Source organism: Leopardus geoffroyi, chromosome E3, assembly GCF_018350155.1.
Source record: "Leopardus geoffroyi isolate Oge1 chromosome E3, O.geoffroyi_Oge1_pat1.0, whole genome shotgun sequence".
NCBI classification, from domain to species: domain Eukaryota; kingdom Metazoa; phylum Chordata; class Mammalia; order Carnivora; family Felidae; genus Leopardus; species Leopardus geoffroyi.
Window position 1 is genome coordinate 5,003,825 of NC_059340.1, and position 24,706 is coordinate 5,028,530.

The window sequence follows — 24,706 nt, forward strand, 5'->3', positions numbered from 1 at the left end:
GATCAGAGCTGAACTGTCACGTGGAGTGTGTGTTGCAGGGTGTGCGTGTGCGTGTGCCTGGGAACGGCCATGGAACTAGGAGGAGGTTCGTGGGGTGGGGAAGCCAGGCTCCTTTCTGCAGGCGTGCGTGGTGTGGTATGTGTCCCTGTCTCCCGAAGCTCAGCCAGAAACACAGAAGCAGAGCCTGTCTGTTCCCTGCAGCCAAATCTCTGAGCCCAGGGGTGTGACGCCAGCCTGCTCTCTGTGCTGCACGGGTACCTGGGATGGGGCTGGGAGGCCCCTTGGCCAGGAGAACTGGACTAGGGATCAGGCTCCCCAAGACGTGCCACTGAACCCCAGGAGCAGCAGGGTAGGAGCCCAGGGGCAAAATGCTGAGAAGCCTTCCTGGCAAAGCCGCTTCTCCTGGGGAGGGGGGGTGGGTCACGGGGTCGCCGATAGGGCCTCAGGGTGAGCAGAACACATAGGCCGCCACCTAGCGACCCAGTGGCGGGAGCGCAGAGAAGAGGGGGCACTGGACAGATGGACAGCACGGGGAGCCCCTGGGAGGATTCTCCAAGAATGTGCTCGTGAGGCTCAGTGGACGGCAGGTGCTGGCGAGAGTGTCGGGGCTCAGGCCAGCACGGTGTGACCTGAAGGAAGGGCCTGGGTGCGGCACACGGTCAGATCCTCCTGACAGGGACCCAAGGGGGGTGGGGCGTGGAGCTGGGGGGTGTCTGCCGGGGGTTGGGGGGAGCAGCAGCTGGCCCTTCCTCCCCCGCTCGGCTGCGGCGTCCTCCACTGTGCCCGGCGTGCCCCATGCAGCCAGCCTGCCTGAGGCCGTCGGGAGGAGGTCAGGTGTCTGACTGGTGAGGCAGGGAGTGAGGGACCCCAGAGGGGTCTCCCGAGGGCCTGGCCAGTGGCCCTGACTCTCCCCGCACAGCGGGTGGTGTCTTGCCTGCCGGGGTTTCTGCCCACACCAGGGCCAGGGCGCTCTCTTGCCTCAGCCCCAGGAGGACCTGGGAGCTGGCAAGTGTCCTTTCTTGTCCTTCCATGCCCCCGCGCCCCCCACCCCGTGATCCCCTTGTCCTGTCTCCATGCCTGTGTCCCTCAGCCCTCTTGGCACTCACCCAGATAGAGGTGGTGAGCTAGACCTTGGCTGTCACCTTGGGGAGTGACCGGGCAGGGAGGGTCACTTCTTGTGCCCCTGGATTGCTTGAGTCTGTTACCACGTGCGTCGTCTTCTCTCAGATTTTGTTTTTTTAACTTCATGTCAAAAGTAAGGGCTAGAAATTGAAGCCAGTTCGTGCCAAATATTTAAGGGTAAAAAAGGACTTCCTTTTCCATAGTGAAAGGAGAGTAGGTGCAGATAGATGATCTGTGTGTGTGTGTGTGTGTGTGTGTGTGTGTGTGTGTGTGTGTGTGCGCGCGCGCGAGCGCTTCACATGCATCCCGTATCTTGTTAAGAGATTAATTCAATCTAATAATTCCCTGGACCGAGGAGTAATTGATGTTGATGGATCCCAGGGCCACCCAGAGCCCTGAGGTAATGGGATTACGTCCTGGACAGGCCCCGGGGAGCCGCACTGACTTCATCTTGTCATTTCCATGTGGGGAAATTAAGCCCATTCATCATGACTAACTTTTCCCGAAAGCAGGTTTGGAATGCACTTGAGTTACCTAGGAGGCCCAGGGGGCCACGGTGGGGGTGCATGCGGGGCCCCCAGCAGCACGCCGCGCCCTCCTGTCGCCAGCCGGCCGAGAGGGGCCTGCAGGGCCCCCGGCCGCACAGCTTGGCCAGGACGTGGCCGAGCGTCGGGCGGAGTGTCGAACAGGTTCACCAGGAAGGAAACTAAAGGCCAGGCCCGGCTCCCGATGGCATTTGTGAAAATGGGTATTTGTAGGCCTCGGGTCGTGCGCCCGCCCCGGGCCCTGGCTCACGAGCTCCTTCCGCTTTTAGGAGGGCGGGTGAAGACCTGGAAGCGGCGCTGGTTCATCCTGACCGACAACTGCCTCTACTACTTCGAGTACACGACGGTGAGTACCGGGCGGGCCGCCCGCCCTCCGTGTCCCCGGCCCCTGCGCCGCCGCCCCGAGCGAGGCTGGCTGTGCGCTCTTCTCTCGTAGGACAAGGAGCCCAGGGGAATCATCCCCCTGGAAAACCTCAGCATCAGGGAGGTGGAAGACCCGCGCAAACCGGTAAGCGGGCCCTGCCCTTGGCTCCTCGCCCGGCGGCGGCCCCCCCCCGCCCCCCGCGCACGCTGACGGCCCTCTGTCTGTCTCGCCAGAACTGTTTCGAGCTTTACAACCCGAGCCACAAAGGCCAGGTCATCAAGGCCTGCAAAACGGAGGCGGACGGCCGAGTGGTGGAGGGCAACCACGTGGTGTACCGGATCTCCGCCCCGAGCCCCGAGGAGAAGGAGGAGTGGATGAAGTCCATCAGGTGCGCGCCAGCCCCGCTCGAGCCCGAAGGCTCCGCGTCCTCGCAGCGCGCGAGCGCGCACGTCCGTACGCCTGCGCGTGCGTGTGTGGGCGGGCGTGCACGTGCGCGCACGCATCTGTGGGAGGGCACGCACGTGTGTAGGCGTGCACGCGCGCTTCCGAGGGCAGCGCCCGCCCTGTGCCCGCGGAGACGGGGAGGCTCGAGCCTGCTCTGCCTGGAGGGCTGCGGGTGCCTTCTTCCCGCCTGAGGGTTTCCTCCCCCGCCCCCCCTTCCCCCCCCAGAGCGAGCATCAGCAGGGATCCTTTCTATGACATGTTGGCCACGAGGAAGAGGAGGATTGCCAATAAGAAATAGATCTTTCCTGGCCCGAACCGGTGAAAACAGAAGCCAAGACTCCACGACGACGGAAAGTGACTGGGAGCCTCCCCCGACCCCCCCCCCCCCAGCGCCGCCGGCCCCGCCTCGGTCTCCCGCCTCCTCGCTGGAGACGGCGCGTGCGCAGTGGGAGCGCCACCCCGAGCCCCCGAGGAGCGTTCTGTGCGCGGCGGCCGATGTCCAGATGCCCTCCTCCTGGTCCCAGCCCGCGGTGGCACCTGCCGGCTCCTTCGAGGGAACCTCGTGCCAGTCGTGCCGCCCTTGGCTCACCCGTGGCAGCGTTCGCCGTTCCAGAAGCCGCTGTTTTATATCTGAACAAGAAAGGAAACGCTACCACTTTTTTATTCAGAGTTTTTTCTCAGATATATAGGATTATAGCTTTTATATGCCTTTTTATACTCTGAAATTATAACGAAGGATACTTACTTTCTAACACTAGTATTTTTAGAATGGCAGCTATAAATGTAACTCGTGGACGCAAGTATATACTGTGCACTGAAGAAGTCGTCTATACATGCACCTGCCGCCCTGCGTTGGGGGGGGGGGGGGCGTGGGCGGCTATGTGGGGTGCTTTCGTGGTGGTCCTCGGGGTGGAGGGACGTTTCCGGGCAGGGGCCGGGCTCCAGGTGGCCAGATCCCGGGGGACTCGTCATCAGCTCAGACTCTGTGGCCCCACAGATCCTTACTGAAAAGGCCAATTGTTACAATGTAAGTGCTGGTTCTGGGTGTGAATCCTGTGGCTGCGGTCACACACGGGGTGTGTTGAGCCCCATGAGACCGCCGCTGTGGGACTTTGGCCCCCAACCAGCAGTTGCGTGTGGTTCAGTGGAACCGTGCGTCGTTCAGACTGACGGACCGGTCTTCGCTATTTAAAACCTTTCGGCAAAACAGATCGTTCTTTTACTGACCTACTAGTTTGACCAGATCTCTTAGCATAACGAGTAGACGAGTAACCAGAGCAGATCTTACTCCTCGTTTTTAGAGACTTTAATCTCTTGCCATGAGGACGGAAGGGGAGCGCTGTGGGATGAAGGTGCGTGGCACTTAGGGTCTCCTGTAAATAGCGTGAAAGCCCAGATGCACGCTGGTGGTGGAACTTGAGAAGATCCGCGATCAGACGGTTGTCAGGCTGCCGATGATGTAACAGGTGCTCAGGACGTCTGCCCGAGGGAGGACGGGGCTCAGAGCCGGCCGGGGGCACCGCTGGGCGAGGCTGGGGTGCTGGGCGCTGGGGCGGTGCCTCTGCCTCTTCCGGACGGGGCCGGTGACGGATGCTGCCGGGACCCTCTTGGCCACATTCCGGCGGTGGGTCCCCGTGTCTGTGCCCTTTAGAGGTCACGAGCTGTCATGTGCAAAATGAAAGTCCCGGAAAGCAGACCTCGGACCGGACCGTCGGCACCTATGTGAAGATTTTAAGTAGAAGTAACTGCTCTGCGAGTTGCCTTGGTGCTGACACTGACTGGCCGTGGGCCCCTGGCCTCGGCACCACTGACCTTGACGTAGCTTTAAGTCACGCTGGATGCAAAGGGGTCTGGGCCCGGGCCTCTCTGACATGCCTCAAACTGATTTTTTGTTTCCTTCCCAAGCTTTTAGGCTTTGTTACCGTCCTGATACCTCAAATTCGAAACTTTAGTTTTGGAGAAAGGCGAGTCCGCATTCTTGAAATGCCTGGCTGGTATATATGCAACTCTGGCCTCCAGTCTTCCACGAAAGCCGACGGCGCCCGGAGCACGCGCCCGCCGCCCCCACCGTCGCCGACCAGTGGGGCCGCCCGCCCCTCTCCCGGGCTGCCCAGGGCGCCGAGGGATCAGTGGTTGGCGCGGGGACGCGCTCCCTCTCTCGTCCCCGGGTAGGCCCCTGGGGATACAGGCTTTCTGTCTTCGGGGTTTGGCCTCTGTAGGGTTGGGAGAAGCGAGCTTTGGGAAACCCCCGTAGGAATTCTCTGGTCGCCGGTGAAGGAGCCTCGCGTGACGGCTCTTTTCCCGGGAACCGTGCAGAGGCCGTGGTGCTTAGAATCTGTCACTTGCTGTCAGTGTTCCGTGAGATCTCTAACTCCGGGTTTTGCGTGGCAGTATTAACGCGGGGCAAGCCGGTGGTCACCCCGCTACGCCGTCAGGCGGGCGGGTGGCCGCGTCTCTCCTCCCTGCCCCCACGTCCTCCCAGTGCTAGCATTTTAGTCCCAACTCTGGCCAAAGACAAGCTTCCCTCCGGAGACCAGGGGCAGGAGGCGGAGAAGGGGGTGCTCTGGGCCGAAGACCGCGGCTGCCACGGCCCCGCCGGCCTCCGTTTACCCTCACCCAGGCGAGCGTCAGTGTCTTCGGGATCGCGGCACATCCTGGAACAGTCCAACGTGGTACCAAACGGAGTCAAAATAGCTATTTATAGATGAAGCAGCATTTAATGCTTCATATAAAGCAATGCATATTTTTAAAAGTTAAAATGCATAGATCTATAGAGATGTGCTTTGCTGAGAAGTTAGGTCTGTTGTAGACCGGAAACCACATGTTGTGATTTCACATTGTCTTATTTTTTCTTAGGCATTTCTATTTACGGTAAATATAGTTAATATGTAAATAATGTACATAGAGATTTCCGGAGTGTTATTCGGTGTATATACCCCCACAACCTGCATGAAGAAATACCCCGTCATCGATATTTTGTTGTATCATTGGAGGGTGTATGGCCGTCAAATTGCAAATACCGTGTTCACAAAATAAAAAAAGGCGTTGTTCAGACAAGACCGTCTGGGACTTGGTTCTTGAAAATGGATTGTGGGGTCCCGCGGCCTGCTCCCCGCCCCTCCCCCACCCCCCTCCAGGCCCAGGAAGGCCGGGAGGGGGGAGGGGGCGGCTTGGGCTCCAGACGGTTCTGGAACAGGTGAGAAGGGTCTGCTGAGCAAACGGGGAAAACAGCGGTAAAGAAGAAGACACAAGATGTTGAATTTGCTGCCATTTATATACTATATAAACTTTACATGCTGTGTATTTACAGTGGGGCGAGTGCTTTTTTTAATCTTTAAAAAAACAAAGATCAAACTTTAGACATCTCTGAACAACACAAACTGTATAAACCATACAGATTATTCAGATACAAACTGTATTAAATACAGTTTTCCCCACTCCGTCTCCTGATGCAGGACCAGTGAATTATAAGTGTATCACAGTTTGATAGCATATCCATATTAAAAATAAAATCACAGTATGATTTTGTCTGTAACTAGAAACTTTAAGGGACCAAGCTGACAACTCAGACTCCAATATCGTAGTCAAGACAAGAGACACTGCATAAAAAAGTGTTAAGTAATAAAAACATACTGTAGGCTTTACAAATAACGTTTGGATTATACATTCATAATGTAAATACTCATCATAACTGGTAAATCGATTGGAATAGTTCCACAAAGTTCAAAAACAGAACTTGTCTATAAAATACATTTTCAAATCTTGAATACAACTAAAATATGAAGCAAATTAGTTTCTAGTATCAGACATTACAGAAAACAGACTGCTCCCAAGTCTAGTCGAGAGCTCGTGAATCTTTAAATAAGTCTTTAAATTAAATATACACACTGTCAGTTTGTTTGTACTTTTACTAATTCCATGGTTTCCCGGCTGCTCTCGCACCGGAGGTCTGGCTTGAAGGAGCTTTTCCATGGAATGCGAGCAGTCCACCTGAGTCTGATTAAGCAGCATTGAGATGTTCCAGTCCAGGGCGTCACTGTCCGTGGGATTTATGTACACGCTGTTTACAACGGTCAGCAGTTGTAGAAAGGGTTCGTCCGTTTGGAATAAGGGGAATTAAGAAAAGGTAAAAACTAAAAAAAAGTCCTCCATGGTAAAATCTGTACAGTATTTACTAAAGAAGCACCACGCAGATTTGAACAGAGTTATTTCTACATTTATAATTTAAGCTGGGTTGGGGATGGCTTCTGTTGAACACGCTGAATCTGAAAGACAAGAGGCGGCAAGCAGCGGGCGTTAGTACCTCCCGGGGCGGGCGGCGGGGCGGCGGGGCGGCTCCCCCGCCACCACCCCAGTCGGGGCCTTCCTTCCCGCACAGTCCGGGCTCCCTGGGGAAGCGCTTCTTCCCGACCACGGGCCCTCTGCCTTCCGGAAGGGCGGAGAAGGAAGCGGGCCGTTCCGGACAGACGTGCGGAGGGAGCCACCTGCTGGGCCCGAGCCCGGCTGCCGCTAATCCTCTCCGGCCTTAAATCCCCTCTCGCTAGAGAAGAGCCTGATTCCTTAATCGGGCTTCGGTCTTTTCCTTAAGACACACGGACTAAGCAGGTTAGTTAACTGCACGTTAATCCTCCGCAGACGCTTCAGTGAGCTCCGTTTCAAATCCCCCCTGCGGCCTGGGGGCCACACGGGACGACGTCCCCTCTCCGGAGAGAAGGGCACGCTCTCCCGCCTCCCTCGGCTGACGCGGGCCGCCGACCTGCACTACTCTCTCCCCGGGCCGCCGCGTCACGGTCCGGGAGCGACCCGCCGGACGCCGTCCGAGTCCCGATCGGTCACGAGGCGCCCCGACCTCGTTCAAATAACGCCGAGTCCTTCCGAAATCAGTGTGATTTCTGGGTGCGCGCGCGGACTCGGCGCTCCCGGCCGGGCGCCAGCAGGCGAGCGTGTCCGGCGTGGGGTCCGCCAAGCCCTCGCTCCCGAAGCACGGGGACCGGTGGCCGCGGGTAGGATGGCGACTCCAGGGGGCTGCTCTCCTAGGCCGGCGGGGCAGGCCGGGCAGCGGAAAGGGGCTTCTCCGTCTGGGTGGATTCTGGCGCTTTCCGCTCTCCCTCGTTTTCTTACGACGAGGGGAGGAGGGAACCGGGTGGCGCCGCCCGGCGACACGAAACGGGGCCGGACCCGAGGAGGCGGGCCGAGGTCTGAGCGCGGCTCCGCGCGGCGCCGGCCTGGGGGAGCCTCCCGCACCTGCTCCCCGCGGCACTGCCTGGTCCCCGAGGCCCCCAACTCCTCATCTGCGTCCCCGCGGCACCTCCACAAGCAATTATGAAACGTACAGATAGAAAACCGCTTACCATAACTAGTGAGTTTTTTGTTTTGAGGCCAAGTTTTCAATCACCTAGAAAGCAAAGATCAGGAAAGAGATTTTAATGACGGTTTTGCAGAATGTTTCGTGCCTGCTGCTGTGTGGGCGCAAGTGATTACAATCAGAACCCCTTCTCGGCGGCTGGGTGCTCGCTGCCCGAAATCCGTCCCCGCACGGGACGAGGACGAGACGAGCCGGCGCGCGCTGTCGCCAAGCCTTCTACTGGAAACAAGACCTTCCGTGATGGCTGAGATGCACCGAAAGCCGTGCCTGTGGGGACGGGGCCCTCTCCGCCCACACCCATCAGCACTGTCCCCGCAGGAGAGAGCAGATCTCAGGCCAAAGAAACCAGGCAGCGTGTCGTGGGGCCAGAAGACGGGAGTCTGACAGGTCACGTTACCAGGAACAGGGGACACGTGGCAGGTGGGCCACAGGGTGTGTCATCCTCAGCCAGAAGACAGGGATGTTTGGCATGGAAGGCCAAGCAGGTGGTCCCTGTCCTTGAAGAGGACAGGATGGGACAGGCACGCGGATTCCTCCGTCTGCTCTCCCCAGAAGCGCTGGCCGCACACCAGCCTTCGAGTGCCATCGCCCAGGACACAAAGGGCCACCGCTCGACACAGAGGCGTATCGCAGCCCCTAGGGACACACGTGTGGCCCCCAAATGCCAACGGCTCAGGCTCACACTCAACCCGTTTTCCCTCCGGAGCCACCAATGTGTGCTGGCGGCCACCGACCGTGGTCCTCACCAGGCACCTGCAGCCCCGGGGTGGGGGGGGTGGGGGGGGTCTGGCAACAGGCAGAATGGCTGGGACGCCGCCCGCCACTTCCTCCCAAGTACTAGGCGGTGGTCAGAAGGGACTTGACCCTCACCAGGCCAAGCCCCTTTCCCAAATCACCAAAAGGGTCACGGGACACCGATCTGAAACTCCGTATCATCAACACCTTAAAAAAAGCCCAGGGCAGACAATGGCCCCGCGTCACCGTCTGGCCGGCCACGGCCACGCTTCTCTGCCCCGAGCCTCCCATGTCCCTCCCGCTGGGACACTGCCTCCCTCACGCTCGGGGCCCATCTGTCCCTCCTCGGTCAACAACCACACCGACCGGGGGCCACTGGAGGGACCGGTCTGCCCTCAAAACACACAACCAAAGGGCCTCTGGGTCACCAAGACGCCGCATCAAAGTCCCAAGAGCACACCTCAGGCGTCTGGGGCCGTTTGTACAAAAGGCCGGAGGACAACCGTCTTCCCCTTTGGGTGCCTCCAGCCATTTAAAACCCGGAAAGCCTTTCTTAGCTGGCAGGCCACACGGGGACCAGCGGGGACACCTCGCCCGGCCCGTGGGTCACCCGCACAAACCGGATCGAGGGACGGGGGCGGCTCTAAGTGCGGTGTGAGGACAGAGGGCGGAGACAGCGGTGCAAGGCGGTAAGAAGCCAGCCCCCGCGGCGCCCCGGCCTGGGGGGAGCCGCGCAGCAGGAGCCAGCGCCCCGCAGCCCAGGTGCCCCGAGAGGCCAGGCCGGCCGACAGCGACAGCGGACGTTCCTAATGACCCGAGCCCTCGAACTGAGTTTAAGCTCGCACTCCGAGGTCTAGAGGTTTAAGAAAGAAAATACCGTGAAAACGTTTCTATCAGAAATGGCTTAGAAACAGAAGTTCTGGTCCTTCAGGAGCCACACACACACCCCCAGAGCCACAACCTCCAGCGGCCTCGTCACAGAGGCTCTGCTGAGCCCGGCTCCACGTCACCGAGGTTCTCCATCAGCACTAAGGGACCGGTTCCGGGTCCCCACACCGCGCCACCGAAGCCCGCGCTCTGCCTGGGAGCCGGGGCTGGACCGGGGCGGCGGGGCTCCTACCGAAGGGTCCACCCTTTCGTGCCACGTGAGGGTCTCTTCCCGCGTGTCAGCAAGAAATCGTTTCTATATTCTTAATTCCAAGTATCGCCTCTTACCCTGGCCACACTCAGACAGAGGACACCTGTCATCCCTGCTTCCCATCCTTAAATGTTTTCTCTTCTCACAGAAAGGCCCAACGCCTTCCAGAGGCAGCCCATCAGTGAGGGGGAAAGCGCCGTCCGTTCTCCGGAAACGGTCAACAGTCTCATGGCTGGCGGCCTTGGGGAGGTGTGGCTCTGAGTCTTTAACAAAGTCCTCGGATTTCCTTGAGTGCCTCTTCTTTTTCTTCTTCTTTTTTTTGTGTCTGTGGAGGTCGGCATCAGAGCACGCGACCGAAAGATCGGAATCCTGCTGATGCCTGCAGAGGAATAAGCCACAACTCAAACCACCACAAAACCAAAACCGCCTCAGAGAGGCCCGGTCCTTGGCCTTGCACCCGCCACCGCAGACCCTTGCCACACACACACACACACACACACACACACACACACCCTGGTGAATCCTACCCGATGCTGTGCTGCGCTCCCCGCAGGGGATTTTCAAGCCCGGGGTGTAAAGTCACCAACCCGGACCCCACCTGCCCTGCCTCCCGCTCTGCCCCGGGGCTGAGGTCGTTGGCCACAGGTCCAGAGGAAGGGTTTCGCTAACTTCTCTGAAACCAGTGGCTGAGGGGAAAAAATGCTTTTCCCGGAGCCTCAGGCACCGAGGAGGGAGGGAGGTCCCCCTCGGGTAAGGGCGGCTGTCTACCTACGGCTCCCGGTGATCCTGCCCCTGCCCCGGGGTCTCCGTCTCGAGAGGCGTCACATTTCTAGTTAAGACGCGTAGCAACGCCGCTCGTGCTCAGTCATCTCGTCACGGAGAAGTCATTTTCCAGACAATCTCTGACCCGTTTAGCTTTTTAAAAATACAAAAACAAGCTTCCCAACTAGACTGCAAACTGAGACACGGAGCCAGAGGAACGGACCAGGCCGAGGCGACAGGTGCTCGTCCCGGACCCGCGCCGTTGGCGGGCCGGCAAAGGCCGAGGGACGGTGGCCTCCTCTGCCTGCCTGCCTGCCTGGCGGTCCCTGAGTTGGAAGGAAACGTTAACGGGTAGGAAAACGGGAACTACGTCTGCCGAGTAAGATTACGAACACCGGTTACGAGGTCAGAGACTCCCAAGTTCTCACGTACAGACCACCGCACACTTACTCCCGCGGATTATCGAGCGCGGACCAAAACCGGCATCGTTTTGGAAAGAGGTTTTTAGGCACTTTCCGATCCCGTGAAGTAAGATACGGCTTACAAGCGGGGCTACAGCCCGCAGAGATCTACGGCAGGGGACTCCGAGGCCCGCGGAGGTGGGGACGCGGCGCAGGAAGCGGACACGGGGCGCCGGCGGCCTCTCCCTCACCTGGAATCTCGGTCTCGGTGTTTGTCTTTGGATTTCTTTTTCTTCTTTGATTTTTTGTGCTTCTTCGCTTTCGGCTCTTCTAAAGGCTCCTTCTGTGCGCCTCTCCAGGCTCTCTTTTCTCCGCGACCGTCGCCGTTTTCCAGGCTGTCGTACCTCCGTTTCCGCGACTTGACGTTCTCGTGGTCGTGAAACCGGCCGGCGAGGTCACAGGTGTCGTCTTCGGCTCCGGGCGCGATCTTCTCGTGGGGGTGCTTCTCGGGGTAGGGGAGGGGCGCGGGGGGCGGGCCTGCGCGGGGGCTGAAGCGGTGCCGACCCTTCCCCTTAGCGGCCGCCTCGCAGCCCTTCCTGCTCCTGTAGCAGTCCCGGTAGGGCCGGCCGGCCGCGGCCGCCTTGTCGTACGGGCGCTCGTGGAAGGGCCTCCACTCCCGCGCCGCGTACAGGGCGTACCTGTCGTGGTAATACCGGCACTTGTCCCAGCGCAGCTTCTCGGGGTAGTACTTCTCCCGGGCCCAGGGGTGCTCGCCCTCCGAGTGGTGGTACCGGCCCCACTCCTGCTCCGAGCCGCCCCGGCTCCGAGGGTGGTGGTGGCCGTACCTGGCCAGGGAGCGCGGCTCGCCGGGGCTGGCCCGCTCGCCGTGGCAGGGGTGGTGCTGGCTCCCGCCGCAGTGCTCCGTCCTGTAGCGGTCCTGCCTGGGCCGCTCCCTCGTGTACGAGCGCCGCTTTCGGTGGTAGCGGTCCTCGGTCTTGCTCCGGCTCTCCCTCGCGCGTTCTCCGCTGGAGGAACGATCTCTTCGGTTGCGATAATGTCCTCGGTCAACTCTTCTGAGGATACTGATTTTTTCCTTAACCGGAGAGCGATCTGGAACTTTCTGTCCCACCTTATTTTCTTCACGTTTTTCACTGTGACTCTGCTCGGGGCCCCCTTCCGAGCGATGCTCTGTACCCGTGTCTACTTGGGGAGAGAGGAGGTCGGCGGCGGGCGCGCCCGCGCCCTTCCAAGGGCCCTCCGTGTCCGTGTCCGCGCGCTTGTCTCCGCTGACGCAGAAGGGCTCGTGCTCACAGGCGCCCTCGGAACGAGCCGGGGGACTTGGGCTCGAACCCTGCGCCGCCTCCACGGCGGCCGAGGCCCGCGGGCTGTCTGTGCGCGTCCCTGATGCAGCCTGGGCTGGTCTGCTCTGGTCGTCTGTTAAATCCCCGGGGCCGCACGGCTTAGGGAGCGGATCGTCCCCCGCGCCGTTCCTGGTGCTGCCGCAGAGATCGTCGGCACCGGGGGAAAACTCCTCGGGTTTTGCTGCAAGGTTTTCAGAGACTTCTTCTTTGGTAGATTGGATGCTGGGGTCCGAGGGTGGCGAGGCCTTCTTTAATTTGCTGCTAAGACTCGTGAGCGTCTCCGGTTTCTCCCGGGAATCAGGAGAGGGGCTGCCAGGCTCGAGCTCTGCGCCGGGACCCTCTGCAGGACCTTCCTCGGTTCCAGGTGAACTGCAGCCCCGGCAAAACAGAGAAATCGACACATCAGTCATTGGCTCCATTGTTCTAGAGCCCACGGGGACAAAAACTTCCAAGACCTTCAGTGACTAAATGATCTATGCCTTTAACATACCTGGCTCTACTCGATATGGGGCTTCTCCATTTTGGAAATTTCGGCATTTTCCCTTTCCCTCGTTAAATAAAAATAAAAATCTTCCTATCAGGCTCATCTACTATCCCGCTTTTCAGCTATGGTAACTCTGCAGTTCTAGGCTCCTTCTGTCTTCGGATACACTTCTAATCCCTAGTACCTATGAGGCATCGGGAAAGCAGGACGATGGCTGGAGGCTCGGACTTTCCTCCTGCATCTCTCCTGAGCGTCAGAGCTAGAGTTGCTGCCTCCCAACAGAGCCAACAGCTCCTTGAACTACTTATGAACTGGGAGCAATCAGGGAGGCTTCAGAAAACCTTCCTGTGGTAAACGAACTCTGCCCTCAACTGCTACAGAGCTCCCGAGGCATTGTCAAGGTTAATGCAAGTTGGCAGCAAACAATAAAAACCCTACAGTGGCCCCACTTTTTCGTGGGAAGATACCTGGGAGAGAGAACACAGATGAGATCAGTACAGGACAAGTTACCTCCAGCGTGTCAGTGAGATTCTTGAGCCCGCGTGTACACACCCACTGGGTGACGATACACGCGTGGCTGTGTTTATACAACCATCTACGGCCATCCTCACACATATTACATTTGGGGGCAAACTAAGCTAGACTAGGAGAGAAACAACAGGAGAGTCATTACAAAGTCACTGAGGGTTCAGGCTGTCTCCTCTTTAAGGTAAACTGGAGGGACGCCTGGGTGGCTCAGTCGGCTGGGCATCCGACTCATGTTCGGCTCATGTCTTGATCTCGCGGTCTGTGGGTCTGGGCCCCGCGTCAGGCTCTGTGCTGACAGCTCAGAGCCCCGAAGCCTGCTTGGGATTCTGTGTCTCCCTCTCTCTCTCTGCCCCTCCCCTGCTGTGCTCCGTCTCTCTCTCTCTCTCAAAAATAAACATTAAGAAAATAAAATTAAAAATTAAAAAAATATACATACCAATTAAAAAAACAAAACATTAAATGGGGAGATACACTCTCATCTATGAATGCAATTTCAGAATTGTACAAGGAGCATAACAAAATATTTGCAACTTGGTAGAGTCGAGAAGCCCTGCCCTATACCCTCAACGAGTCTTCAATGTGTTTGTCATTAGAAGGATTAAGTGAGACAGTCAGTGCTAGCTGTCCGATTCAGAAGCGGGCTGTGACAACCCCAAGCCAGAGACACGAGGCTGGGCAGGAGGAAATGTTACCTCGAGGACATCGTTTTCATGGAAAAATTATCAGCCCGATAGATTTTTTCTTTCCTAAGAGGCACTTAACACATTCTACAGGTTATTCACATCGTTCACGGTAAGGCCCACGCAGGTTCCCCAAGGCTCACGGGAAGGCTCACGCAGAGTTCACAGAGCGCACCCGCCGCGGGGTTTCGTTGCCTCGCTGTTGATCGTCTTACCTCGTCTCTTCGGTGGCGCCTTTCACTTTGCTGCCGAGTTTGAAGGTCTCTAAGATGTTGTCTTCCGGGAGAGGGGGCAGGGGAGCGGGCATCGACTACAACGAAAAACAAAGCTCTCTCAGCTCTAGCAGCCGCCGGGCGCCTCCTGAAATCCAGCCAAGCGAGCGGCTGTCCGTGAGAGTCGAGGCAAAGCTCCCCCCGCCCCCTGCCTGACCCCCAAAATGCTCACCTTTCCGGGAAGACCATTCGCCTTAGAAAAGGGATTTTCTGAGTGTAGGGCAGGCTGGACTGGGCAGCGGGCACCATCGCAGGGCAGACCGTTCTCTTTCAGGTCGCTGTCCGGACTGTCAGCACCATTTAGAGCAACAGGCTCTCGAAGCTCGAGCGGAGAGGCCTCGTCGTCTTCAGCATCCTGCACGGAAGAGTTCGAGCTCTCGATCGTACCGAGACCGTTCTCCTTGCCCAGGCCCTTTGCCTCCTCGTCAGACTCCTCGGACGACTCGGCACCGTAGGGCACCAGGACACTGGAGCGCAGCTTGGACTTGCCGTTCATCACAGGCTTAGAACAGGACTCACTCGGGGTCATCTGCTTCGTGACTTTGCTAGAAACTGCCGTCAGAGATGCGCTCGAGGTAGACTGCATTGCAGAACTGGTGACGGTGGAGGAGGGAACCGGCTTGCTCGGGGTGTCCAGAGAAGGGCCGTGAAGGCTGGGCTGAGACTGGCCTTGGCGAACAGGCAACTTGTTGTGAATACTGATCGTGATTTTTTGTTTCTTGGGATGTTCTGGAATCACAGAGGGCCTGTTAACGGACCAGTTCTGAACAGAAGTCGAAGCATTAACAGACCCGGCCCGGCTGACACTGGAATTTCCACTAGGACTTGACATGGAGCTGCTCGGGGCTTCTTTCAATGGTCCGGTCCCATTTAAGTGAGGTGGGTTCTGGAAGAAAGAAGACCTCAGCTGCTGAGAGCCTCAGGGATGGTCACAGACATAGCACCCACTCTGGTGGGGGGCCCTTCCCATCTTGCTCATCTTTTTCTTTTTTGGAATACCAAGTTCCCCACACCGAGAAACACCCCCTCCTCTTGTCCACTCCCGACCACCATGAACTTTCCATGGGTTAATCAACACACTGGGACAACTACTGCTGTCAGAGAGCAACCCCAGACCGGATCCTTTCTGCTCCAACCTGACAGAAACGAACAGGCCCCCTGAGGCACGGAGACGCGTACGTTCACCTCGGTTGTGTTTCTCGGGAGCCCAATGCTGTACAGACAGAGTGCCAGCCCGTGGAGAATTACCACTGGCCAAGGGAGCCGGGGAGACGGGTCACACGGGCAGACACGCCAGAGCTGCTTCAGGCACCGTGCCCCCCGCCTGCCCTGTCACCTCTGAATCCTACTCACAGGTGTTTTGCTCCAGACCCCACCCGCGCTGCTCTAACCTCGAGGGGCAAACTGGCAGTCACGGGTGAGACCTCGTTCACAGAACAGTTCTGTTTGGCCTTCGCGAAGTTTTCTTAAAGAAACACTGGAAGGCTTCACGGGAAGGAAAACCAAACACCTTGAAGCATCAGTATTAGCCACCTGCCACACGGGGCACGTGCTCTCCAGCTGGCCAGTGTCCTGATGTCACTGTTAAGCAGAGCCCAGTGCGGGAGCCCGTGATCTTCCCAGCTCCCAGAGGCATCTGATTTGTGACTCTGGCTCCATCCCAAGCCCTGTCCGACGTCCATAAAACACAGCGTACAGCTCGACAGTCTGTCGATTCAAAACAAACTACACTCAAACTGAAAGGCTGGTAAAGCCGCAGTCTGGGTGGCGGGGGCAGTTCCACACGCGGGCCGGCTGTCCGCAGTCACCACAGAAGATGAGCACAAGTCAGGCCTTCCCTCCTGTAGACTCGGGCGGCTTGTCACCCAAGCAGACCACGGATTCTCCAAGAGGCCACCGGGGAGTGTGCCCGACCCAGCTGGATGGCGGACAGAGCCACACTACTGAGGGGCTAGATGGACATACGGAAAGTATTCTTTTTGTGAAAGGGTCACTCTCCTGGAGTCTGGCACTCACCTGCCAAAGATTTAGTCCCCGAAGTGAACGCAAGTCCAAAGTGAGAGCTAAAAGCTCTAGCATTTAAACCTACTTATACCCGGACTTTTTTCCTCATCATTACTTCCACACACTGAAATCTGTATGTTTGAAGTATTTTATAAAACACGGCTGGAAGAATCTTTTCGGACAAGAAATCCACTCGTACCAGGACACGGCAACTGCTGCAACGTTAGCAAGAGGCTCTGAATGACGCGAAAGCAAGCACAACACAGAGATGATGCTACCTGTGCAACGTTACCTTTATCACATGAGAGGGAAGCTGTGGTCCCATAAACCCTGATGCGGCCTGTTTGTTGCTGACAACCCGCTGGCTGATTACGGGTCGGGGCGAGGACTGGCCGGGGCTGTGAGTGGAATGCGTGAGTTCACCTCCATTTTTCACATCGTGGGACCTGGGGACAGATAGTGACAGCGCTTAGGGTTTCGCAGTGCATCTTCCCAGAAGAGGTTCATCTCTAGCCCCTCACAGGTAGCTGCAATGCAGAGCTTTGCACAGGGTCCTCTCTGGGTCAAGGTGGGCGGCAGGTGCTCACAACAAAGGTAAGTGTGCAAAGGTTTTGTTCTTTTAATTTCAGTTTTAAGCAATCTCCACACCCAACGTGAGACTCGAACTCCCATCAAATGGTATTTTAAATTGTGTATTCTGAAGATGACGCTACCTGAAGGATATTTTTCTTTTCTGTTTACATTTTTTCTAATTATAAATACATGCCATTACAGAAAATCTGCATCCAGAAGTTAGAAAAAAAAAAAAAAATACTGTGCCTCACCTCACCCATCAGAGACATCTACTATTCAGATTTACTGGAATATTCTCCAAGCTTTAGCCTATAATGATGTTTTCAATATCAGTGTGAAAAATTTCAAATTGCTTTTTTCTCCGTATATATTGAGCTTTCTTGTATCATTTAAAAAAAAAAAAAAAAAAAGGCACTGGGGCATCTGGGTGGCCCAGGTTAAGCCTCTGGCTTCGGCTCAGGTCATCATCTCGTGGCTCGTGAGTTCGATCCCTACATCAGGCTCTGAGCTTGACAGCTCAGAGCCTGGAGCCTGCTTGGGTTTCTGTGTCTCCCTCTCTCTCTGCTCCTCCCCTGCTCGTGCTCTCTCAAAAATAAACAAATGTTAAAATTTTTAAAAAAGGCATCATAAAAATCATTTTTAACAGCTGCATAGCAGTCCAACGCATGGATACGCTATAATTTATGAGCTCATCCTGCTGACGTCCGAGATTTTAGGATGTTCCCAGCTTTCGGCTACTATGAATGAATGCCACAGAGCAAACGTCAATCGTTTTCCAAGGCCGTGCATTACCAGACATGGAATTAGTGAGTCAGAGTACGCAGCAGCCACAGGAGAAGAGTGAGTGGCGCCCACCCAAGCCCGGCCCAGGAGGGTCACCGGCTGCCTGTGCTCGGTGGTAGAGAGGCGCCCACACCCAGGTCCTCAGAGTCCCCCTTCTGGAGGCCTCCATGCCCAGGCCCGAGCCGTTCGCCGCCAGCAGCAGCAGCCCCCCCTTCGCCATCACCTGCCCTTCCTCTGCGTGTTTCACCGTCCACCTGCCAAGGAGCTGGGAGCTAAATCAAACTCCTAATCCGTACTCAAAACACGACCTTCCTTACTCTGTTGGCACCTCTGAGCTGCTGTTTTAAAAACAACCAAATTCTGAATTTAAATATGCTGATGAGATGAAGAGAAATGGCGTAACAGAAAATGCAAAAATGTGTTTTCCTGAGGATACCTGATATAAAAGAGTACGTAAGCTTGTTGACTGAGTACCGATCTAATATCACTGGTAGATACGATGGAGTCGTTCATTTGATACCAGAGGCCATTGCTAGCCTGCAAAAGAGAGCCAATAAAAGAGAGATTAGACAGCATTAAAGAGGAAACACCAAGCAAGAGAAATGTAAGAAGAATGGGCTTTCATATTCTAACTGTGAAAGTCCCACCTTGCCCCCTAAGAATGCCAGTGCTGCCTTGAGAAAGAGTTATTAGCAAAATCTGCACAGCTTACTTTGATGTAGCAGAAGTAGTGGCCAGCATGGCAGTTAAAGCCAGTGTGGACCAGTACTGCATACAGGACATAAATAATCGGTTCCCCGTTTGGTTGAGACATGTACGGTCGGATGTCAAGGTACTCAGGGTATTTCACATCCTAAACAGAAACGGAGAGGGGGAAAAAGGAACATCATTTCCGAGGGCACAGATCGCTCTGCACAAGCACGTGGAGACCCGCGGAGACCCAACACGCTGAGCTGCGTGTCAGAAGACATGACCGGCCCGGAGCCCGCCTGCGCCCGCACCTATTCAACATGCTCCCACTGTATTCTTGATTTCCTCTAAACACACAAGGATCTCATCTTAAGTGAATCGTCTGAACCCGTCCGAGAGAGAGAGCAGCGGTACACTACCTCTGGACTTTAGTCTCACTTACTTCTACTATTTCAGGAAGAGACTGTGGTGTCTCTTGCGTGCTACTCATTTCTGATACTTTCACTCTTCGGAAAGTAGAAAGAAAACAGGAAAATTCAGCGTGCTACCATCAAAAACCACGAACAAACGGGAAAGCACACTTTGGCGAAAAGAGTGTGAGATCCAGCAGGGACGTCCTCTTTGGATTTCAAATGACACCAGCTCTCCCTGTCTGTCCCCACCTTCACTGACGCTGAAGCCCAAACGCAGAGCACAGGCACCAGTTTTATCATCACAGAGTCTAGCCAGCTAAAGCAGACACAAAGTACATACACTCATAAACACACGGACCATCACTAGCCCAACGCTTTGACAGTTTTTCGCCCACGACCGAATACTAGAAGAACTTAGAAGACCCGGTCACAGAACTGTTCAGTTAGGTCATTTATAACCCTTAATAGTCACTGACACTTCAGTCTTGAAAGACTCAACATAAGAAGTTATTAATAATATTATCTACATACCTTAGCGATTTTGCCACCAGTAAAATTTGCAAACCGTTTCAGAGAAAGTGTAAGAACATTAGAGGATCTGTGTATAGTAAACCTCTTGGAAGCTGGAACCATCTTTTTACACCTTGAAATGAACAGAAACAAAGGATTAGGAAGACATGTATATACATATATATACACACACACACATATATATACACACGTGTATATATATGTGTGTGTGTGTATATATATGTGTGTGTGTACACACACACACACACACACACACACATTTTTGGTATTTTAGTCTTTCCCTGGTTATGTCTTTCAAACATTTCCCACCAAACCCAAGAGAAAGATACTAGCTAAGAAACAGCAGCCTTCTCAACCAACAGCGAAAATACTAAAACTTACAATACAGGGGAGATTGCTCAATTAGCATGAAAGAAAAAAGGAAGCTAGAACAATTTCCGAGAAGCCACATAGAAACTGGTTATTTTAAAATTAGGTTAATACAAACTTCTCTCAGTTCACAACAAACTTAAATTTTCAGGCTGATACAATTCTTTGCAGACAAAGCCCTATCCACAGACAAAAGGAATAAAAGTGAAGATTAGAATGTCCATGGAGTTTAAACGAAGGAGAAATGCCTACGGTAGTAGGCAACTTCTTTCCTCGCAAAACGAGTACCTCATAATGGTTACCTACGCCACCTGATGCTAAAGTGAAAATCTATTAAAACCTATGAAATAGGACTTTCTTAAAATACAGGCTCTCTTGACTTCACAGGCAAACATATTAATGAGTAATCAAAACTAGAGGTTTCTAGCAGATACTACCCCAAATCCTGGGTAAGAACCAGAAAGAGCCTTAACTACCCCGGGTGAGGGGGACTCCCACTCCATCACCGCCTCCCCTGCCCGCCACGGACGGTTGCCCAGGCCGTGCCTTCCCATGCGGCGGCTGCTGTGTGCTTCCTACTCCAGGCAAACCTGCCCAGGAAGGCGGCCTCCGCTGCGTCTCCCAAGGGCAACCCTCTCGAGAAGAGTGAGCACTGAGACACCAGGCGTTGTGGCCCTCGAGGAAGAGGGGCCCGGCGCCTTCCGGGCGACAGAAAAGCTAACGAGAGTCCGGCCCCGCCGCGCAGACCACGTACTTGCTGCACTTGTACGAGTTTTCCCCGTCGAGCTGCTCGGGCTTCACGAACTGCTCCAGCGCCTTGTTCACACTCTGAGCAGCCTGGGGAGAGAGGAGAAGCGTCAGGGCCACAGCACCTCTCACTGACACTTGATAGCAAAAAGGAAAAAGAGGGCTCAAAGGTATGAAAGCAGATGGGGGTGTGTTGGGAAAAAGAACATTTCCTGTCATCACGATGTTCGCTTTCATACACACACACAACCAGTGATCTCCGCTGGCTAAGAAACAAGCAGATTAAAGCGAACCGTCCGTGAGGAGTTGCTCGCTGCAGCATCGTTTAAGTTAGCATGGAACCGGACGCACCAAACACGCACCGGCCAGGAGCCAGGCGGCCGCTCACGGCACGGCCGTCCCCGCGCACACGCAGTGAGGCGGTCACGCGCCCAACTGAGACGTCACGCCGGTCTGGAAGCATGAGTAACATGCTTGCAACAGTTTCTATCACACCGTTAAGGGCTCATTCTGAGGAACGGGACCGCCTACGAGTCCGCAATGTTTCTCGCTTCTGTCGTTAAGCACGAAGTACATTTGTAATCAGAAAAATAAAAAGCTTAACAAAAAATAGGAGCTGAGACAATGCGAGGAGCCAAAGAGTTTCTAAAAAATTACCATCATCTAAATTGGGCTAAACCAGGCATCAGATTCTGATTTTGTCATGATGCCAAGTGAAAAGTCAAAGGCGAGAAAAAGATTAAGTGTTCTACGTCTGTAAGATACCTACTCCAAATCTGACATAATCTCCTCTGAATCAAGTCTCAGAGTAGTAAGATTTTCAATGTGTATTTTCTAGCACGTGTAGTCTGAGTTATAAATGAACTACAAAGTTACATCAAGTCTGACTGCCTTCTCCTAATCTCACCACCACAATTAGCAAACTTACCTTTATCTCCAACGTTATATCGAGATACGGATCGAACGTATCTGAGACACCTTTGCAATTTAAACACTTAACTGAAACAAAAATAAAATGCAAAGAATAAGCAAAGCGTCGTCATTATGGCACTACCAACTACTGAAACGACAGAACACAAAAATACCACTTCAAAATAAAAAATTAAAGTACGTTTTTTTTTTTTTTTTCCAGATTGGGCAAACAACTGTAATACCACACACAGTGTGAGTCAGTGTCGAGAATGCAGCCCACACACACTGCTGGTTGGAAAGGGAACGGGTAGAACCTCCTAGAAGGACGACATGGCAGTACCACGATGTAGAACACATACCCTTTCATGCAGAAATTCTAATCCTAAGAATTCATCCTACTTATACACTTTCACATGAACATAAAGGCATTGCACAGGGATATTCACTGACAGTAAGAACAACAACAAAAAGTTTGAAACAACCTCAATATCCATTGTTACAAGGGGGCTCAAGCGGAATTCTACTTCGGCTGTGAAAGACTGTTACCCACATGTACTGAAATGGACCAAGATTTCTAATGTTAAGAGAAAAATGAGAGAGGTCTATCTAATACACTCCCAGTGTGCTCATGCACAGGAGAGTGCTGGAAGGATGCACTACAAACTGAGATATGGGTTGCCTTTGAGGAAGGGGCTTGGGAGTCTGGGCTGGATTGGGAGGCACACTTTCCATTGCTAACCCTGTCCGCCTGCACTTTTTTAACCACATGCATGTATCACTTTACCAACTTTTTTTTTTTTTTAACGTTTATTTATTTTTGAGACAGAGACAGAGTGTGAGCAGGGGAGGGGTAGAGAGAGAGGGAGACAAGGGATCTGAAACAGGTTCCAGGCTCTTAGCTATCAGCACAGAGCCCAACACAGGGCTCGAACTCAAGACCCCATGACACCATGACTTGAGCCGAAGTCAGACGCTTAACCAATTGAGCCACCCAGGAGCCCCCACTTTACCAACTTTTAAACAAGACTTTACCTCTAGATCTTAGGTATCCTCCAAATATCTGACAAACGAGTGTGGTAGCCTGGGTGTGTCTGTCTAATCTGAAAAACAAAGTGATATGAGACAGTTCAACAAAAATTACAGATGCTATGACAAAGCTTTAAAAGCATGGACTTCTATAAAAGAACGAGAATTCAAATAAGAAGCCACAAAATAAAAAGACACCAGAATGCGAGGCCGCCAGAGAATAGTCTTGTCTGGACCAGAACGCAGGGAGGGTTTGGGGAGGCAACCCGAAAGAGGTAGGACAGTACTGAGAAGGGACCTGACACTGAGGCAGGCACCTGTGCTGGAAGCAAGTGGCAAGACTGTGCCGCTGGGCGTGTGGCCCCGCTGGTGAAGGCAGGGGACACGGAGCCTTCTCCTCTGCTCTGGGGTCAGTCATCCGGTCAAGCGGAGCCCAGCCGAGGCAGGGCCAGCAGAACAGGAGATCTACCAGGTGAGCTCAGGCAACAGCAAGTGGGTTGGGATTTGGTATCTAGTTGTATTTGCAATCTTCCTCTTGAGTCTGCATTTAGATTTTAAGGAAGAAACTGCAGAAATTGGTAACTGACCAGACTAAGATGCAGGGAACACACACCAATTTCATAGGCTGGAGATGAGCAGAAAAAATGCTGGGCACAACTAGAAAGGAGAAGTGGTTAGTTTTAGATCTGCAAAGGGATGCTGGTGCTCAGAAATTAAGTAACGGCAAAACCAATATCCAATCCCTGACACTGGTTATTAAATCCAAATTGTTACAGTAAGCATACCTTTAAAATATTTTCACCATTTTATTTTTTTACATGGTACTTTATTTTTTTTTTCAAGTTTATTTTATTTACTTTGAGAGCATGTGTGCACATGCGTGGGAGGAGGGGCAGGGGGAGGAGCAGAGTGGAAGAGAGAGAATTCCCAGCAGGCTTAGCACTGTCAGCACAGAGCCCGACGTGGGGCTTGAACTCACGAACCGTGAGAGCATGACCTGAGCTGAAAACCAAGAGTCGGACGCTTCACTGACTGAGCCACCCAAGCACCCCTAACCACTTAAAAATAATGGCAATCATGTGAGGAAGAGGCAGCGCAAGGTCAAAAGGGAAGCAAACACAGAGCTCTGCGCATCCATCATAAAAGGCGAGACTGAACTCGGTAAGCCAGCGATGTCGAGGGAAGAGGTGAGCGATGCTTTGCTGTACTCACTTATTGCTGCCATTCAAGCATGCTTTTTGCATAGCATCAACAGTGTACTGAAGGAATTCATGGGCATCTTCTTGGTTTCCAAAGCGGAAGTGCCTAGCTATACCTGTGAAGTTTAAGTGAAGACAGAGCTTTATCATCACATACAATCCACCTCGGCTGTGCCCCCATCCCCCCAGGCGTTCCATCCCGTGACCATCTGTCGGTGAGAAAACGCCTGTAATTACTTTATGAGTTGACTAACACAAACTGCCTGAGAATGGCTAGAACCATGCCCCTGAAGACCATTAGGAGTGCATGTGGGCTAGAGCTCCTGAGAGCCCAGAGACTCTAGGTCATCAGCAAGTTAATAAAATTATAGCTGACTAAATTCAACTTTGGCTGTATGGTCTCAAAAATTTGTTCACAATGTTACGTTAGTGCCCACAATCCTACTAAATTTGGTGCTAGGGCTCCCTAAGAGAATTCACGGCAAACATAAATGTCTACGCTTCTGTCCCAATAACCCACAGAACACCCCGCATCTCAGTTCCACGGCAGCCCTGCAGCCCTATTTCTAACTGAGCAGCTGCAAGACAGAATGACATAATGAAACACAAGAGTATAAACAATGTCACAATAAAGCATCAACAGAGCAAGTTCTATAGATGAATATACAGAAATACAAATTCGCTGGAGTCACAGGAAACTGCCAGTGTTCCGCCAGTTCTGCCTACAAAAATGGCAATCTCATGATCCAACCACATGTCAGGGGGTTATGTGAGCTCGTGAATATGGGTGCAAACAGCAATGACCTTTTCTTAAAGTCTAGGTTTAAAAATATTAATCGTTCTTTATATACACAAAATTAAACAAACAAAATTACCCCTGGCTAAAATTCTGCCGGGATCCGACACTGTTTAAAAAATGTTTGCACTGTCTCCTCTGGCCTGTTAATAAAGCCAAGGGCCAATAGAACACCTCTTAATCTTGAGCAGCTTTTTAGGCAAAAGGATTATAGATTGTCACTGTATAATTATCCACCCCTGTAATTACGCAGCTAGATTCCAGATTAACAGTTAGGGTTTCCTTTTTATTTGCATGCATTTTTTTCTCCTAACTCAGTTAATTAAGATGATGTAAAAGTTTACTGCAAAAACACACAGAAAGTGTGTTAAAAAATTTCACGCACCCTATCAGGATCATTATAATGCAAAAGAAAATTTTAAAGTCATTTAAAAATTAAATAGAAAAAGCAAAATTTATCTA

At 53.7% G+C, this 24,706-nt stretch overlaps 2 protein-coding genes across 5 annotated transcripts in view; one reads left to right on the plus strand and one right to left on the minus strand.

Annotated features, from left to right (window-relative positions):
- The window catches only part of CYTH3 (cytohesin 3), a 101,497-nt gene extending 95,965 nt beyond the window's left edge, over positions 1-5,532 (plus strand). For 2 of the 3 annotated variants that reach the window (XM_045461016.1, XM_045461014.1), the window contains exons 10-13: positions 1,937-2,013; positions 2,104-2,175; positions 2,265-2,419; positions 2,701-5,532. In XM_045461016.1, coding sequence (XP_045316972.1) covers positions 1,937-2,013; positions 2,104-2,175; positions 2,265-2,419; positions 2,701-2,773 — 377 coding nt within the window. In that variant the 3' untranslated portion in view covers positions 2,774-5,532. Of the gene's footprint in view, positions 1-1,934; positions 2,014-2,103; positions 2,176-2,264; positions 2,420-2,700 lie in introns of all 3 variants that reach the window. The other variant, XM_045461017.1, reaches the window with a different exon arrangement.
- Positions 5,533-5,730: 198 nt separating this feature from the next.
- USP42 (ubiquitin specific peptidase 42) overlaps positions 5,731-24,706 on the minus strand; it is a 47,377-nt gene continuing 28,401 nt past the window's right edge. For both annotated transcript variants that reach the window (XM_045461013.1, XM_045461012.1), the window contains exons 5-18: positions 23,462-23,564; positions 22,256-22,323; positions 21,240-21,310; positions 20,319-20,401; positions 19,196-19,307; positions 18,274-18,414; positions 17,998-18,098; positions 16,498-16,651; positions 14,374-15,087; positions 14,145-14,239; positions 11,128-12,606; positions 9,791-10,092; positions 7,827-7,870; positions 5,731-6,740 (exon numbers count right to left, since the gene is read on the minus strand). In XM_045461013.1, coding sequence (XP_045316969.1) covers positions 7,863-7,870; positions 9,791-10,092; positions 11,128-12,606; positions 14,145-14,239; positions 14,374-15,087; positions 16,498-16,651; positions 17,998-18,098; positions 18,274-18,414; positions 19,196-19,307; positions 20,319-20,401; positions 21,240-21,310; positions 22,256-22,323; positions 23,462-23,564 — 3,431 coding nt within the window. In that variant the 3' untranslated portion in view covers positions 5,731-6,740; positions 7,827-7,862. The remainder of the gene's footprint in view (positions 6,741-7,826; positions 7,871-9,790; positions 10,093-11,127; positions 12,607-14,144; positions 14,240-14,373; positions 15,088-16,497; positions 16,652-17,997; positions 18,099-18,273; positions 18,415-19,195; positions 19,308-20,318; positions 20,402-21,239; positions 21,311-22,255; positions 22,324-23,461; positions 23,565-24,706) is intronic.